General features: G+C 26.2%; 1 protein-coding gene across 1 annotated transcript; it reads right to left on the bottom strand.

Annotated features, from left to right (window-relative positions):
- Nucleotides 1-11,277: 11,277 nt before the first annotated feature.
- Nucleotides 11,278-15,651, bottom strand: LOC129614708 (probable cyclin-dependent serine/threonine-protein kinase DDB_G0292550). Its single transcript, XM_055529548.1, has 6 exons — nt 15,249-15,651; nt 12,947-13,907; nt 12,807-12,867; nt 12,215-12,573; nt 11,471-11,787; nt 11,278-11,283 (listed from the first exon to the last, which is right to left on the bottom strand). Exons 1-6 carry the CDS (start codon nt 15,528-15,530, stop codon nt 11,278-11,280), a joined length of 1,986 nt encoding a protein of 661 aa, XP_055385523.1. The 5' UTR covers nt 15,531-15,651.
- Between the last annotated feature and the right edge of the window lie 4,005 nt (nt 15,652-19,656).

Below are 19,656 nucleotides of genomic sequence, written 5' to 3'. Positions count from 1 at the left end.
AATGGTAATTTAAAAAAAATAATAAAAATTATTGATAAAAGAAAGCTCAACGCGAATTATTAATGTATATGAAAGGGTTAGATATAGCAGCGCAATATAAAACTAAAAATATGCGCCAAATATCAAAAAGGGTTAGATTTTGAAAAACAACAAATATAATGATGAAATCTGTTTTAGTCATTACCTTATGTCCAGGACAACTTTCAAGGTATGTATGTTTTTGAATAAAAAAAGTAATTCTAGAAATGTTTTTTGAAACGTTTTGTTTTTAAACAAAATGCTTGTTATATTTTAGAAACTCAAAGAAATGTTAAATTCGCTTTAAATTAAGAAAAAGTATGCATATTGATTAAAATGTTGTTTATATTTGACAATTTGGAAACTAAGTTATAAAAACAGTTTCCGTGAAATAAGCGACCGCTTTAATATAGGCTGTGTTCAATATGTAGTCTTTTCATTAAAACAATCAAAATCGTCAATAAATTAAAAAGCAGAGTTATTTATTTTTCGTCTAGCGCAGAAGATAAACGAAAAACATTTGAAAACTTTGAATTTAGTCGCTCGCATCCGTATCCATGTACAATGCGGCGTATTGACGGAATGCACATTTAGATTTCAAACCCTGTTCAGGATAGTGTCAATTATTACTACTAGAAGGACTGCCATTCAGTACTTGTTCAAATATTATAATTTAAATTAATGTAGAAACTTGCTATAGTTACTTATCTTTGATATTTTTTTCAAAGGGAAAAAAATATTTAATTTTGAAAGGGAAATTTTCCGGTCGGTGTTGGAAAATTTCTTGTCTACTTTTAAGTAATATAGGTACATATTTAAACATTTTAACATACTAAACTTACATGTTTTTTTTTTAAATTTCAAAAACGGAAAAAAATGTATGTGGAAAGGTGTTTTTGAAAATACAGTATGCTTTCGCATTTTTAACTTACAACTTAAATTAGGGTACTATATTCAAAACGAAGTCGTGTTCTGCGTATATCTTAAAAATCTTAGCATGCAGTTGTAGCTATAAAACTAACTGTAAAAATAGTATCGCATTATTAAACAAATTTTTTGACAGCAAATTTTAATTTTTTGTCTTAAATGTTAACTAACTATTCTCACTTGATGTGCTATTTCTGGAAAATCGGAGCTGTAAAACCAAAATGAAGTATCCATTTCCCTCAATGACAAATGGTGCACCGCAATTTGAATTTCTGCATACAAAAATGTTCCCCACTTCTTGGTTATGTTTATTGTTTTTACTCTACTTCAACAGATGGCGGTAAAAATACTTAATTGAATAATTTAATGTTTGATAAATTTTTGCAAATGAAATTCGTTTTATTTTCCAATAACTGTACAGAAGCAACGCCATCTTTACCTTAGCATGGCGTTGTTTTAGTATAATAATGTTTTGTGTTAGTAGGTTGATTATTATTATTATATTATTATTATTAATAAAAATTTTAATCAAAAAATAATCATAGTTGATAATTATAGCACTTAGAAACAATAAAAATTAAAAATAGTGGAAATTTTTTTTCTTTTTACTATTATTAGGGTCGTTAAAATTTTGAGATAGAAATGAGTTTTATTGCTATATTTTCTGTACCACAAAAGATTTTTAATATTTAGTAACTTAAACTAAAATTCTGTAAAAAAAATCGAAGATCTGAGTTGGCTGATCTGAAGGGTTGAAAAAAAAGAAAAGAAAAAGTTAGATTTATTCCAAAGTTCGAATGTTTCGAATAAATTAAATGTTTTATCTAAAAAAGGTTTGATCCAATCATAGCCAGTATTACCATTTATGGGGCATTAAGGACACGTGCGCTCTGCAGTTCGAAGGCCTAACAAAACAGAACACGTATGTAAAGTACCACTATGTTTGACTGATAGAAAGCTGTTTTGAAATATAATAAAAAAAAAATTAAAATACAATGTTTAAAAAAACTAATATGCCTACCGGCTTAGCGGTAACCAAGAATACAACCTTAAAAAACCACTTTTTAAATTAAAATTTGGTAAAACATAAAATTTGACCTTATCAATTTGACATAAATGTACACAATGTTATAAATAGGAGTGTACTTTATGTTGGTTTAATTTTTAGAGAAAAATTTTTGAAAAAAAGTGCTTATTAGTTTCACTCTGTCCGTCCGTCAATGAAGAAAGAAAACTGAAATTTTATATGTACATAGATTTTTACTAGAAACTTTATTTCTGTAGAAGAAAAAACCACTGGTTTGACCCATTTTTATTTTCTTAAGAAATATATGAGCGCTTACTATCTATCCATGGGTCCATTGAAGACCCTACAGCACAGAAAAGTTCACCCGCATTCCTTCAATATAGTTTGAATAAGACCGTATTTAATTCTACCACGAGCTACATTCAGATGCTTTTCATTAGTACTTCTAATTTTGTGAACTGCTCCCGATTTATATTTTAAACTAAAAATTTATACAAACGTTACCTTTGTTTTGCCATAAAAGAAAATAGGTTAATTACATGCAATATAGATTACATAGATATTATTTATCAAAAAAAAGTCTTTTTAACTACTTAATTTTAAAAATTATAAATTATTTTAATATAAATTTTTTACCTTTTTTTCACAATGGCCTTCATAAAGTCTTAAAATAATATAAGCTATCAACTCAAAACAACAACAAAGTTTTTAAAATTGCTTTAGTCATATATAATTTCCATTTGCCTAGTTTTGAAATTTTTTTCGAACTTTAATAACATTTAGCAGAATTCGAGAAAAATGACATTCGTTTAGAGAAAACGCGAACCATAATAACCTTATACAGGATGTTTCGCATAAGTTTTAAATTTTTTTGAAAAAAATTTAAAAAAAACATCAAAAATTCTGATTTTGACGACTTTTATCTCGAAAGCTATGGCTCAAATCAAATTGATTGTAAGATTTGAAATAAAGAACTATCAATTGACTGTAAAACAAGTTTCCGATAGTTACTGTATGTCGGACGGTTTCGAAGTTATAACCATTTATTTATGTGTAGGAAAAATCTGGTACCTTTTTTTCAATCGGCTGTAGTTCGAAAACTTATGTAGAACTCTTATATGTAAAATATACATCTTATATGTAACAGATGCTATACATTATTTGTTTGCTAATAGATTATTAACATTTAAATAGCATCGAGAAATAAAAACAAAAAAAAGGCTGATTCGATTCCGGAAGTCAGTTAAAAAGACGACAATAAATAAGATTATACGAAACGCGATAGCTGGTAGTACTAAAAAAGCAACATTAACAAAAGATCATAAATAATACCTTGAATACTTTGTAATAGAACATATGCCTAAGAGGGAGAATTCCCAAATTCCTAAATAACTCCATACTTGGAAAGCCTTTATTCCTGTTACACATCGCTCTAACAACACACTTTTACAACACAAGTAAAGACCAAGTTCTATTTTGACAAGGCCCACCCCAACAAACTATTCCGTGTTGCAGCTTAGAGTTAAATCCACTATGATAAAAGATTTTCAAAACAACCTACGACCGAAGTCTTCTTAGCGAAGAGCAAAAATAGGACTTAAGCACATTAGCATGTTTTATTCAACTCATATTGCTGTCTATAACTACATCAAGGTATTTGAAATTTTCCATTATGCCAATAAAGAAACAACGGGAGCCATAACTGAATATTTTGTGGTTATCTAAAACGAGTCTTTTACATTCAAAGAAATGAAAAATGGAGTTAAAATCGGGAGGATCATGCAGGTTCAAATTAAAAAACGTCAACTTGGTCTTATCGCTATTAATTATATCACAGATTAGTTCCAATGGGTTGTCGCAAGAGTAAGAAACGGCGACTTCGTCGTGGAAAAGTCGTTAAACTACTCCCAAAATTTTGTTTAAAAAAAGAATTAACATAAAATAGGAAATGGATCGGTGCCAAAACTGATCGCTGTGGTATACCTAAATTAATGAGTTTAGGGCTGCTGCGAGAATTTACACATTGTGATCTGTTCCCCAGATACGATTTAAACTACTCAAATTTGATACCACATAAACCCATCGCATACATTTTGTCAAGGAGAACTTTGTGGTTTACCATATCAAACATCTTCGTGACATTCGCAAAAATACCAGCACAAAGCCTTCTCCAATCCAAACCTTTGTGTATCATTATGTAGGTCTATTAATAGAAACTCACCTATACAATTTGTACATGAAATGTACAGTAGCTAAATTACAATATGAATGTATTATTGCTTCGTACTATTCATGAACACAATACTCGTACAAGTACTTAAGTGTACAATAAGGCGTTCAGAGTTGCACTATTTTTATATTCTATTAAATGTAGCGGCATATATAAACCGCCGCTAAAGCACATACTTTTTTCTTGTTATTTGATAGAATTCAGTTTATTTTTATTTTTCTCTCAATTAATTTATTAACTTCTAATATATTATTTTAATTGTTTTTTTTTTGTAATACATACGAATTTGTATAATATGTATGAGTTAAATATATGTATATTGAAGTTTAAAAATAATATATAAATTTCTGTAACTTCAAAATTTGCTACTAGTACTTGATATTAACATACACAATCCGCAGTTAATATGGGTTATAATTGCTGAATTTCGTAATCTTAATACCGGTACTATAGCGGAATTGAAGTCATAGTATATTCATGTTCTTATATAATTATATAATTTAAATTTTAGGTTTATTTTCAATAACATTTATGTATAAATATATAATATGTTTGTGATTACATATGTATTTATAATAAATTCCATAATAGTTTGTAATTAGATGTATATACTGAAGTATTTCACATAAAATAACGTATGTTCCATTGAATAATCCATTACTCATGTGTGTATAGTTTCTTCTGATACTTCCCAGGATTTGGTCTATCACACATAATATGTTGACTGCAATAGAAAAGATTATGTTAGTTATTTTAATTTTTTTATTTAATATTATTTTAAAATTCTTGAGTTTTCTGTGAAGTTATTTCGAAGACAATGTGTCTTTATAATAGTTTCTATTTCTCCCTCTAGATCTTAGTGATATTAGACATTAATTTCTGTAGAATAAAAAATAAAATTTTTTGGTATTCTAGTCTCCCATTTACAACTCACTAAAGTCGTTATACCTAACGACTATCGAAACTAGTCGAATTAGACTATCGAATTTCTTTCAATCATTCAAATTAATTTTTTGTTAATTTTCGGAGCAATTTTTCTTTTATACACGCGGTAGCTTTGATATTGCTCAATTTTTAATAATTTCGTAAGATAATAAATAAATATTTTATTTTATTAGAATAGTATTAAATTGTATTACTTGTTTTATCACAATTTACAAGCAATTTAACGACTTTTATCAAACACATTGGCCTTACAAAAATATATTTGTTTGTGTGAAATTTCAATATCACAGCTTTTATAGTTCCAGAGATATAGTCAAATAACTTTTGAAGTTGTATGGCACCCATCAGAAGGAGACGATACGTTCGTACGGGTATAAAAGATCCAACATATCCAAATAATTACAGATAAATGGCAACATAAAGATTAATTCGATTTTAGGTATAAGCCTTGCTCAATTCATGTTATAAACGAATTAGTCTCTATGGTATTACGTGTTATATAAACAAAAAAGAGGGTATTGGGACTTGCTTTATAAAATACGAAAAAGCTTTTAATGCGGCATTAACAGATTGTTTGATATTGATAGATTGTTTGATAATATCGCACATATATTATCAGCATGAGGAATATATTAAAGAGATTATGAACACGAGTTTCATTGAATCCGAACATTTTTCATATTTAGATTCAAATGGTTTTATTTAAAACCAAACGTATGTTCTCGGTTTTATTATATGTAATAGAAGGGTCACAAACAAGGTTATTGACTTTGATCCAAGAAATATATTGAATTCTGATTTAAGATTTGATATGTATATTCTCAATAAGAATTAAAAAAATCATTGGTGGCTGCAAAGCCTAAGGATACTTAATAAAAAAAAACAGAAAAGATACATGTTTTTGTTGCGTATATAATAGCTGAACTATGGTATTGATGCCTCAACAAGACGTGTAATATTTATAGGGTAGTGTGGTTTAAGATATGTTAGAGTAAAGTAAGTTTTTAAGGTAGGTATTAGGTTCTTATGATAAATAAATAATGAATAAATTTAATTTTTAAATATTTTTCCCAAAACAATAATATAATATGTACATATATCATAAATTGATAATTGCAGTAAGCATATATACTTAAGAGAGATATTTTGAAATTAAAGAAACAACTAACAATATAAGAATTATAATAGCCTTAAGTTAATTTGCAGAACAAAACAACTTCAAAATTTGTGTACTTTTTGTAAAAAGTTAAAATGTTATACAACAAAAAAAGGTTATTTTCATTAATAAGAGACCTAAAAATTTTCTCATATTAAATACCAAGTTCTAAATATAAATTAACAAAATACATTTCAGAGTTTTTTTTACAAATCAAAGACTTTGATCGACTACATCTTTATTATTTTTAATTTAAAAACAAAATATATACATACATATTTACATATACTTATATATTTGTATACAATTTTTATTCCTAATTTCTTCTCATTCAAATTCTCCTCCTCTAATTTGTAATTAATTTATAAAAGTTAATTGAAAAATTACTCATTGTAAAACCATTTTTCTTTTGTTAAATTTACATATTTATGTTATATGCATGTTTCTTTTATACAAACTGTTATATAAACTTTAACCATAACGAAATCTATAAACATGACAAATTAAAAAGGATGTTTTATGTATAAGTTTAATAATGTTTATCTACAAACATACATTTAATCCTCTTTAAGGATTTTTCTTTCAATCAATTTTCTTTTTGATGATAAAGAAACAAAAAAAAGAACAAAAATTTCGCACACTAAATTATTAGAAATAAAATGAGTGGAAAGTTAAAAGTAAACCAATTTAATTTTTCTCCTCACAATTTTACTCTATACTCGTAATTTCACGTCCTCTTTTTTTTTGTTTTTAAAACATAAAAAGCTTAACCGTTTTGTTGTTGTTTTAAAGTTATGAAGCCCCAACACATTCAAATATAATCTGATGTATAATATTTGAGTCACTAGGGATGTTTTTAAGAAATTTATGCACATTCTGTATTCGAATAAAACCAATATGTATAGTGAGTAGTTGCTAAATGCAGCGCAAATATTATTTCAGGAATGAAGTAAAACCGAACGAATATGAGATAAGGCATGTCATTACCTATAAGGGTTAAAATAATCTTTTATGTGTAGCCGTTGGGTAAATAATATAAATAAAGTTGGGTCAAACCAATGATTTTTATCGTAACAAGTGAAAATACTGCTTTTAAAAATAATCTATTTATATCTACCAACACTATTAAAATTATTTTCATTCATATACGAAACTATTTCTTGCATATATTTAGGATGAACGATTCACGCAGTCTTTGAAATAAAGGAAAAATTCATTTAAATAGGGGTTAACATAATATTCGATTTTAAGGATTAATTGTAAGAGTTAAGAAAAAAAATTATATTTTTTAGTGACATGGATTTTACCGTTAGCTTTCTGCATTTATAGAAATTTGATAAAGCTTGCGGTTTCGAAAATATTAATTCCGAAAATTTCAAAAATTCAAATTTTACAAATTTCAAGGAACGATAACTTGAGAGAGGGTGGAGATGGAAAAAAATTTTTTTCTAACGAAATGAACTATTTATTAGTGTCTAAAAGCTGCTAATTTTAGACTTTTACAACCTGGGGTCTAGAAGAAAAACGACATAAAAATTAAGAAAAAACAGATTTTAGATAACGGTAAATTTTAACGGGCATTTTGTTTTTCTAAAGTTAAACTATAGTATGCCGCGATAAAAGAAGCAATTTGCTTTTGCAAAAAACTGCGGGGGGGGGGGGCGTGGGGGAGGGGAAGGTATAACTTCTAAAGGGGTCGAGACGGGTAGAAATTTTCTTCTACAGAAATAAGTTTCTAGTAAAGAAACTTTCTAGTTAGTTCAGTTTTCGCTCTTCATGGGTGTAGAAGTTCTGTAAACAGACACACAGACGGACGGACGGACGAACAGAATGAAGCTAATAAGCATTTTCTTCCAAAAATTTTTTAATATGAATACGAATTTAAAATTGGGTTGGGAGTGGACTTCATATTTTTCTTGTCAGTTAGTTCTATACCTATATATGTTTGTAGTTTTTTTGCATTTATACCAAATTATATATTCATATAATATATTGAAATATATGCTTCCTTACTTATATAATAAAGATATACATATATATTGTCCAATCCATTTAGTTACAAAGTTAACCAACTACCGTCACCTATGTAAGCTATTTCATCCTTCTGATTATATTCCACTAACCCCATATACATATATATGTATTTATATAAACATATGTATATAACTCCCATCTATGGTTACAAAATTAAATTAATTTTAATTCTTTTACAAATTTTTTCTTTTGTCTTGTTTTTCTCTATGTTTTTTTGTTTCTTTTTTATTATTTCCTTTTGTTTACCAAAATTGGTGTAAATTAATTTAATTAAAGAGATAATAACAATTTATTATGTGCCCCTTTTTATATATGTATGTAGTATATATATAAGTCTATTATTTATATTTAACAATATATTTATAAAGCAAAAGAAATATAAATATAAAAATAACAAAAAACTTCACACACACATACCCCATATACCGCTATATAGAAATATTATTGTAGTCGTATACATATGTGTGTTTAAATAAAAAATTTCAAACCACCCAGTTTTACTTAAGTTTAAGTGTGTTTTGTACAATCATATGTATTAATATATATATACATGGTGTTGAAGTGGTAGGACGTATTTCAATTTTATTTTATTTTCTATTGTTATGATTTTTGTATTGTTTTGATGGGCTTTTCTGATGCTTGGGCCACACCTTTTATTTTAACAATATATAAATAAGAAATTTTTAAATTGTTAATTTGTGTATATGTGTGTTAAATAATACATACATTTTCAGATATACATAGTTATAAAACAAATTTATTAACTATCTGGATATATAAAATTTGTACAAGTTACGATGAAATATGAGTAAAAGTTGACATTTAAAATATCATGCATGAAACACATTGAAAAACCTGTCTGATAGGAGGACAAGAACGGAAGTTTGAAGTTGACCTTTCTTTTCTTCTTTCTTAATTTATTTTATAATCAAATAAATATTTTTTGTCAGATGAATTGTTGAGTCCAGGTTAAGTCAAAATTGTCATATTATGTTAAATTAAATTTTATAAATATAAAGTGTTATTCTTCAACTATCATTTAGATTTATGAGAAGCTATATACAAGAAACTGTGTATAATAGAGATAAGGGTGTATATATTTGTAAGAGAAATCCGAGTTATTTGGTTAATTATTAAGAAAAAGTAAGCGAGTAACAATTAATGAATTAGAAATAAGTAATAGAAATCAATAATCCGAATTAGACACAAAAATTGCATATTTAGAGGGGCTGCAATCAATGATGGGAAAGATATAGGGATTGACTAAAAATATACTGCACTATGAATTAAAAAAAATTATTTAAATACTAATTTATACATATGTATATATATATATAAATATAAATACCTCCTTTTTCATTATATCATTTGTCCATTTTGTAATATCATCACTTGAATTATCAACTTCAATTGTTGGTGATTCTGACGCTGTTGAAGATGTCGTTGTTGTTATCGATGGTGAAGATGATGGTATCATTATATATTTATTATTGTTAGTAATTAATTTATCATTATTATTTACAATAAATGATGTTATACTATTATTATTATTATTATTGTTACTATTATTGTTGTTATTAACTAAATTTTCTGTATAATTAATATTATTTTCATTATGATTATTACTACTATTACTATTATTATTATTTAAATTAATATTATAATTATTAATTGGTAACGATGATGTTTTCGATGTCAGCATTGATGATGTTATTATTGATGATGTTGATGAAGTTGTCGTCGCTGATATTTTCAATAAATTACTGTTACTATTATTATTATTTAATATAGATGTTGTTGACACAACGGTATTTGTATCAGGTATTGAAGTTGTAATTGTTGGTGGTACTGCTGCTGTTGTTGTTGATGATATTGTGTCTATTCCTCGATGATTATTTGTAGTTATTTTTAAAATATTATTTGTTGATGTCTCATTTTGAATTGAATTTGTTGGTGTTGTTGTTGCTATTGTTGATGAATTTGTTGTTATTTTAAAATGTAATGGACTTATATTATTAGTATTACGTTTACGTAATTTACTTGTTGTTATATTATCATTATTAATTAATGATGATGTTGTATTTAAGGATGATGATGGTGGTGATGATATTATATCATGTTGATATAATGAATATTTATTATTATTATTATTATTATTATTATTATAATTTTCGTTATTATCATTATTATTATTATTATTATTGTTATTATTATTATTATTATTTTTATTATTGTTATTAATAATAATATTATTAGTGTTATTCAATAATAATGTTGTACATAAAAATGGTTTATTCTCATCTTCAGTTGTTTCAATATCAACCATTTCATCATCTGATGATAATGATTCTTTAATATTATATGGTGATATTAATGAATCTCGAATTATATTTGTTTTAATATTATTGTTATTATCGTTATTATTATTTGTTTTATTAATTTTATTATTATTATTATTATTGTTATTATTGCTATTATTATAATTATCATTATTATTATTGTTATTATCATTTCGATTATTTACAAAATAATTATTAAAATTTTTATTTCGATCATTATTAATATTACTACCAGCATTATTATTTTTATTACTATAATTTGATATAATATTGTTGTTATCGCAATCATCATCATTGTTTGATATTGAATTATCGTTTGAATTATAATGAAAAGATTGATTATTATCTGTATTATCAATTACATTTATAATACTCTTATGATAATTGCTATTACTATAACTATTAATAATGTTATTATTTTTGTTACTATTGCTTTGATTATTATTTTTATTAATACTGTTTATTTTATCATCATCACTGCTATTGCTATTGCTATTATTATTATTATTATTATTATTATTATTATTATTATTATTATTATTATTATTATTATTATTATTATTATTATTGTTACTACTATTACTGTTATTATTAACAGTTTTTAAGGCTAAAATTTTACCATCAAAAGTATTTGGTATATGATTATTATTATTATTAGTATTTTTATTATTTGGATTTAATACTGTATTAAAATTATCTAATGATGAATTTAAAATATCAATATTATTATTAATACTATTACAGGTATTATTTGTAATTGAATTAAATGATGCAGCTGCTGCAATTGCTAGTACATCAGCTGACGATAGTGATTTTTTATAATGATTTATTGAATTTTGAACTGGTTTAAAGGCTGATTTTTTATAAAAATTTGATATTAAATCGCTATTAATGCTATTATTATTATATTTTTGTAAATTAGTTACAATAGTATCATTTATTTTTGCAATATTACCATTATTATTATTATTGTTATTTATATTATTACTATTATTGTTACTGTTGCAATTTATTTGAGTCGAATTTGAACGTAATTTTTCATCATTAAAATTTGTTTCACTTAAATTTAATAAATCCCTTTCACTATTTGCATTGCTATTAAAAAGTGATCCTATACAAAAAAAATATATTTAGTTAATAAATTATGTAATTAATATTTAAAATTTTTAAATAATATATTAAGTTCTCGAGGTATATTATAGCAAATTGATAGTACAAAAGGGGGTTTGGATACCAGGAGGGCCCAAATATTGTGATACTTGGGAATGGTACAACATGTAGACGATATGTATATAACAAATATGTGTAATATATATTGTACATATGTATATTATATAATGGGGGATATGGGAGTAAGGAGCAAAATAAGGTTACTGCCTTCCGCATGTAGGATCAGGAGGCCTTCGCTTTTCAAACAATATCCCAGTAACGTATTTTGATCCGCACAGTAATCGCGAAATCCTACTCCGTATATTTAATATCACAGCACTATCTTTAAAAATTCTAAAAAAACACACATGAGAAAAAAACGAACTAACCTGGTCTTTTGATCCACGGTAATGAATAATTAGAAAATTGAAATTTGTTTTGTGCATGCCACATATAATCCATAACAAAATTTCTCGAAAATGGTATTGCAATATCATTAGGTAATGTCATATGATTGTGAGTGTTACCAGTAATTCCACTTGCATTATTTAAATTTGTATTTGAACTACCAATTGTTGGTGGTGTATTTAGATTTGATGAGGTTAAAGAATTATTTCCGGTACCAGAAATTAAATCAACATTCCCAATTATTGATGGTATTGTAGATGGCTCAATATGTGTCGAATGATGGTGTAAATGATTTTGTTGATGGTGATGATGTGGAGTTGAATGTAAATTATTGTTATTGCTATTATTATTGTTATTATTATTATTATTATTATTATTGTTATTATTATTATTGCTATTGCTATCATTAGTTGAATGATGTTGTTGATTATGATGACTACTGTGTAAGTGGAGATGACGAGATTGTTGAATTGATTCAAATTGTGAATTGTGATGATGATGATTATTATTATTACTATTATTATTTGTTAATTGATGATGATGATGGTGATGATGATGCAATGGATGATGTACTATTGGAATAATATTTGAGGATATTGCATCATTATTATAATCACGAAGACGTTTAGATGAGCTTGATGAATCAATTAATGATGTGTTAGCGTTATTATTATTATTATTGCTATTATTGTTGTTATCATTATCATTATTACTATTACTTTTCATTGATATTGTTTGACCACTTTGTGATATTGATGATGATGGTGTTGATGACCCAGCCGATATAATACGTAGTGGATTATTTGATTGCAATAACGGATGATTGTTGTGTAAATGATTTTGTTGTTGTTGTTGCTGATGTTGATGCGAATTATGTGAATGATGATGATGATGAAGTAAATTATTGTGATGATGTGAATGATGATGCGGATGATGGTGGTGTAAATGTGAGCTATGATTATTATTATTACTGTTATTATTATTACTATTATGATTTGTTGATGATGAAGATGATGATGATGATATTATTGATGATGATGTTATTGATGATGATTCATTTGATATTAAACGTTTTCTTGTACCACCATTAAACATTGCTTTAACATCTTCCCATGCATGTATTATTTCTTCAGCTGGATTACCACTTAATTTCATATGACGACGCCATGAGTTAAAATTTGCTGCATCCGGTTGTATATATTTGTCAGTTGGACCAATACGATGTGAATGAAATATAAATTTATTTGGTGAAAAGAATAAACCGCAATAACTACACTTTATACATTTAGCTCTAGATGAATTATATCTAGATGGTAAAAATGAACCTCGGCAACCCCATGCACATTCATGATGTACATTAAATGCAAAATCATCTGGTAATCTTGGCGGTGAATTATCACCTAAAAATGATTTACATAAACGTTCTGCCTCACGTCTTGTTATCATACCGCAACGTCTTGAACTAACTGGCATAGCACCAGCTCTTCGTAATATTTCTAATTGAACTGGTGTACATTGAACACATGTTATACCTAATGCAACACGACGATTATGTATTTCATTATAACTAAATTGTTTTAATAATGTATTTGATATTTGAGCTAAACATAAACGTTCTTGTGATTCAATGTATAATGATACAATTGGTATACCATATAATAGGACAGTACTAACCTGTAAATAATAAAAATATTTAATTTATATATATATTAGTTTATTTTTATTCGTTTGTCTGGCAATCCTAAAAATCGCCTAATATTACTATTTAATTTTTTTTTCGTTATTTCATTCCTGATTTGTTAAGCACTTTAAATGAATTGCACCCATGGGATAGTATTTATAAAAAATAGAAAAGAACAAAAAAAATACTTGAAAACAAAAGTTTTAATAAAAAAAAAACAAAAAATGATTGCAAAATGGCCACGGGAATAAGATTTGTCTTATTTTCTAGCTTCTTTTTAAAACTTTCTATTTGTAAAATCTTAAGTATGAAAAGTTTTTTTATTCACGCACACATATGTGTACATAAAAGTAGAAACAAGGCTAAATAGAAAACAAAATTTAGTAAAAAATACGTGAGAACATTAACAAAAACAAAAAAATAAAATTAGAAACGTTAACAATTCAATTTGATTTTTTGAGCCATTAATCAAAGAGGGTACTGATTGCTCTTGTTTATAAAGGCAGTGCACACGTACAAGTATTGGAAAAAAAACAGGCAAAGAAAAACATTTGCTTTTTTATAATTGTAATTGCGTGTGATAAGAAATATTGCATATTTGATACAATGTACCTGAGTTCAATGTGCCCAAATCATTACCACAAAAAATTAAGATTTCTAATAATAAATTATTATTTATTTGTTACACACATCCACACACATACTCAAATAGTATATAGAAATATACAATATTTTAATACCTATAGTCTCGTTACATATGGACTAACAAGAAATAAATGGGACAGTAGATGGAGGGGGAAATTAGAAGACTAATAATTTACCTTTATCGAGTGGAGCTCATCAAAAAGCCTTATAGGGAATATTGTAATCGACGGTGCATGTCCCAAGTTATTACCAGTGAAGGCATATTGTGTTGTTTTTCGCTGAATTTTATTTGAATTTATGTGTATTATGTGTAAAACCGACTTGCAACTGACAACTTTCGCACATACAATTAGAGAGTGCATAAGTTTTTTGGTTGACACTATGCATCTAAATTAGATCATTCGGTAGCAGATCTTATTTGGAACAAAATATTATTCTCATACTATATTACTAACGTGTTTCATATTTTGGTAGTTATATTTAATCGTTTATTCAACACAGAATAACAGAAGCATTTAGCTTTTCAATATGGCCAGCTTTTTTTATTCACGAGTACATTTTAAATACATATGAAATTACAATTTCTTTTAGGCATCATAGAAATTAAGTAGGAATTTTTGAATTACATCTTAATAATTTTATTTATATGCTTAATATGTAGAATATTTTGAGAAAAATATAAAACTTACTTGATTTGGTTTCGGTGATCCAATTGTATGTGATGATTGACTTGGATTAAATTCTGCTGGTGTCAAAGAAGATGATTTCGGTGATATTAATGATAATTTTTCTTTTGTTTTATTTGATGTAATTAATAAAGATGTTGAATTCTCATTAGTTGTAGTAAAAATATTATTAATATTATTATTTGTTGTAATTTGAGACGATGATGCATTATTTGTATCAGTTGAATTTGAAGAAGCAGCAGGTACTGCAACTGATGTAGCATTTGTTGCCGCCGATTGTTGCATTTTATTTGAATTAATAACACGTTTTAATAAATGATGTTGATGTTGTGATGCGGCAACTGCTGCTGCAGCAGCTGCTGCTGCTGCTACTACCGATGCAGTTTGTAATGTTGCTGTTGATCCTGATGATGATGATGTTGACAATTTAGCTATTTCCATATTGTTCATTTTAAACTAAAAAGGAAATTCGATTTTTGTTTGTTGGGTTTCCTTTTTTATTGAAAATGTAACCAAATTTTTGATTTAAATTTCTGCAATTAAAAATACATAAGTTTATTATTAATTGAAAATTTTTATATATACTATGTAGTATTTGTGTATGTATAGATATACACGGTGATTCAGTAAAAATTACAATATTATATATCCCTTATTAGGACATCAAAAATAGGTAAAATTTTTGTTTTGAATTAGTTTTCAAATCTCAACGGCTCCCGAAATACACGAATTTAAACGAATGTTCACAAAATTTCTAAACAATAATATATAATATTGGGCTATTTATTGAATCACCCTGTATACAGGGTATGTCGTTACAAAAGCATACTGCTACATACCAGTGTATAGACCCTCATGAGTAGACTAAACTTTTGTATGGAGACGATGTTCACAGCTCAATAGGTCGACTAACTTTTTTACTTTTGAAATTTTTAGTAAAACTTCGTGCCTGTAAAACAGGCACATTGTCAAATATGATTTGGAAACTTTAGAATAAGGGGTTTTTGATAAACGAATTAATGATATTATCCGGGCCATTCATTATTGTAAATGTGAGGAAAATTTTTTTTATAAGTTCGACATTTGCATAAAAAAGGGAGACACCATTTTGAACTGTTGTTCTACATTCTTCTAAGTCATTGAAGAAAAAAGTTTTGGTATAAAATAGCATTTCCAGTACACTATTTTTCTCAATACACTAAACCAGAAAGATGGCTAATCACTAATTTTTAGAAAGATGACTCATATACCAATTTAGAGGTTAAAAGCACCAATGTTATGTGTCACTTGGGAAATTAACGTTTTTTAAAAATGAAAAGTTAAAATTTCAAATTTTTTGTACTTTAAAATCATGTGATTTCAAAATCTTAACAGATTAGAACTAATGTAGATATTAATAAGAAAGCCCTTACTCTGAGGCTTCCAAATCATATTTGTTAATGTGCTTGTCTTCCATAGAGTTATACTTAAAATTTCAAAAAGTAAAAAAATCAGTTGAAATTCACTTTACGCCCCTGTAACTCCAAACCTGTTGAGCTGCGAACATCGTCTCCAAAGAAAAATTTTGTCTACTCATGAGGGTTTATACAATGGTATATAGCATTGCACTTTGTTATGAGACACCCTGTATATGTATATAGATTGAAATTATTTAATTTAAAATTTTAACAACTAAAATTTTAGTTAAGTTATGCGTGTTTTGTGTTAGCAGGGATTTAAAAATTGAAACTATATTTAGGCAACGTTAAACCCGTATGCGTAAATACCTTTAAAATCTTTGTATAAGAGTCGTTAACTTTTTTATATTTTTGGAAGATTGAATTATATTTGAAAATTAATTTCTCACATATAAATATAAAAATATTCAAGAATATACGTACATACATCTAAATATATGTGTGTATATAAAAGAGCAAGTGAATTTACAAAAATTTAATGGATGTAATTTAAGAATAAAGAAAAAAACATTTTTAAACATTTTTAAAAACGTGATTTTGTTGCTTAATGGGAAAAAATCTTCCAAGTTCAACAGTCAACGGAGCATTAAATCGAAAAAAGTATAAAAATACTGAACACAAAAAAAAACAATATAAACCTAAAATAAGTTAATCTGAGCAAAAATACTGCAATAAAAAAAGGAAGCAAATAATTCAAACGGATGCTTTTCCATTCATTCAGTCGTATTTTATCCCTCTATATATAGAGTACAATGCGTTTCTCTCTATATCTAATGCATAATACAAATCTGCTTATTCAGGTATGAAAATTCTTTTATATACCGAGATGAAAAAAAAATTAAATTTTATTTTTTTTTATCGTTTTTCGCGTTTTTTTTTTAATTCAAATATAAATGCTGCCCTTCATTTATTTTCATTGAAAAGCCGCAAACAAAAATAATTTCCAATTTATTGAAGTTTTTAATTAGATATTATTTTAAGTTATTTTATAATTGTACCTACATATATTATAAGACTACAGTGTTTTATTAAATTTTCAAAATATTTCATTTAAGAACGCTTCATCTTTCTTATGTAGTTTGTAGCTAGAAAAGGTCTATATCTAAATATAATCAATAAAATGTAAAATTATTTACTTAACTGTTTCAAAAAATAATTATCAATTATAACTATTCTAAACAATAGTGTAAAAATTTGTTGCAGTGAGAAAAAAAATTTTGTGAAGTTCCCAGCTAATTGAATACACAAGATTGAGTATTGACATTGTGAACAAGAATTTTCATAAGGTCCAAACATCGAGTGAACAAGTCTTCTAAAACTGTTTTTTTTCTTCTCATTATAACTGAACTTCTCATATTAAATTAGAAAAGAGTAGAGAAATATTTTGTTTATTAAAAATTAAACTTGTAACATCATTGTGTTTACTTAAAATGCGTAATTTTGATAAAATAAAAGTGGTTTGAAGCTTTTTTTAAACTACCGAAAACAAATATTTAAAGAAAACATATAAACTTTACTGAAAAATTGAAAATTGTAATATCTTTGGAATAAGTCGTGGAAATTCCTGATATTGCAGCTCTTGAAGCGTTACATAAAACTGTATACATTATGAGCTGCAGACAACGTCATTTCGTTAATGTTATTAATGAATATCAAGTAAGTACCATATTAATTTTTTTAATGTTTGAGCACTTAAATTAAAGCTTAAGCAGCTGGGCAAAATTCTATAATTTTTTTATGGTTTCATAAAATTTCTTACGAAATTATCTAGTTAAAAAAACTAAAAAAAAAACAAGAGAAAAATTTAATTTTCCCTAAAGTTCGAATGCTTGTTATTCCGAGGGTACATAAAATGCAGAATCAAGCAACATCTTCATTTTAACCCCTTTACTAGGCCTTTCAGAAACAATTTTTTTTTATGTTCCTACCCTTTTCAGAACGAATGTAATCAAAAAACTTGGATAAGTAAAAATTTCGTGAAAATTCGTTGAAATCCCTGAAACTCGGAAACCCTTGAGATTTGGCACCACGTCCGGAACAAAAATTTTACCCATTTTCGATCCACTAACCAATGGTATATGTTGTTGTATTCCTTTTTGAATCACCCTCTATACACTTGTTTTGTCTTATTATTTTAATTTTCTAATTATTATAGAACATTTTTTGAGTGTATGAAATATTTTCTACTTCTTTCAAAAAATAAATCTTTATTTTATTATTTTGATATCTAGTTATTTACCGCATAGCTTCATTAAAATAGTAAGTTCGTTTGTTTTTTTTATTCGTACATAACTGAATTTTTTTTTAATATACCACTTGACAATCTGTATAAGATTTATGAATATTTCAAAAAGGATTTTATTATACAAACTATCCGTTTAGTTTATTATTCATTAAAATACATATAACTTGAATAAAGGATAAAATGATATTATAATAATTACTACTTCTACTTCAGAAATTTTGAGAAATCTTAAGAGATATTTACAATTTTTTCATAACGTTAATTATTCTTCATTAATGTGGAAAAAAATTATATGTAATCTTAAAAAAAAAAACTTATTGGCGAAAAATTTTTAAAACTAAATAAAAGATAAAAGTAAAAGTTCTAAACAATTATTCCGGTAGATACGGCTTTGATATTTTCTCAACTAAAAATTAAATTGGCAAGGATGCCTTTCTGAATTTTCATTCAAACTAAGATATAAAAACCCTTTTCTCAGCTCTCATATATTAGAGCCTGGCAAAAAATTCGTACGTTCAACATATTTTGGGGAATTTAAATAAAGAACAATTTAAAATGAGGAGGCGGGAGTGTAAATTTAAGTAAATATATCGGACATAGTAAATATATCGAGTAAATTGATCAGACATAAAATTTTCTAGAATTAAAGTACAAGTTCATATATATATTGTTCTCTTAAAATTTTGCATGCATTTAGGGGATTAGTTCA

This window comes from Condylostylus longicornis, unplaced genomic scaffold (assembly GCF_029603195.1).
Source record: "Condylostylus longicornis isolate FDR11 unplaced genomic scaffold, ASM2960319v2 ptg000116l, whole genome shotgun sequence".
Taxonomy (NCBI): domain Eukaryota; kingdom Metazoa; phylum Arthropoda; class Insecta; order Diptera; family Dolichopodidae; genus Condylostylus; species Condylostylus longicornis.
The sequence above is the reverse complement of the archived record's forward strand: the minus strand, read 5'-3'. Positions and strand labels throughout refer to the sequence as shown.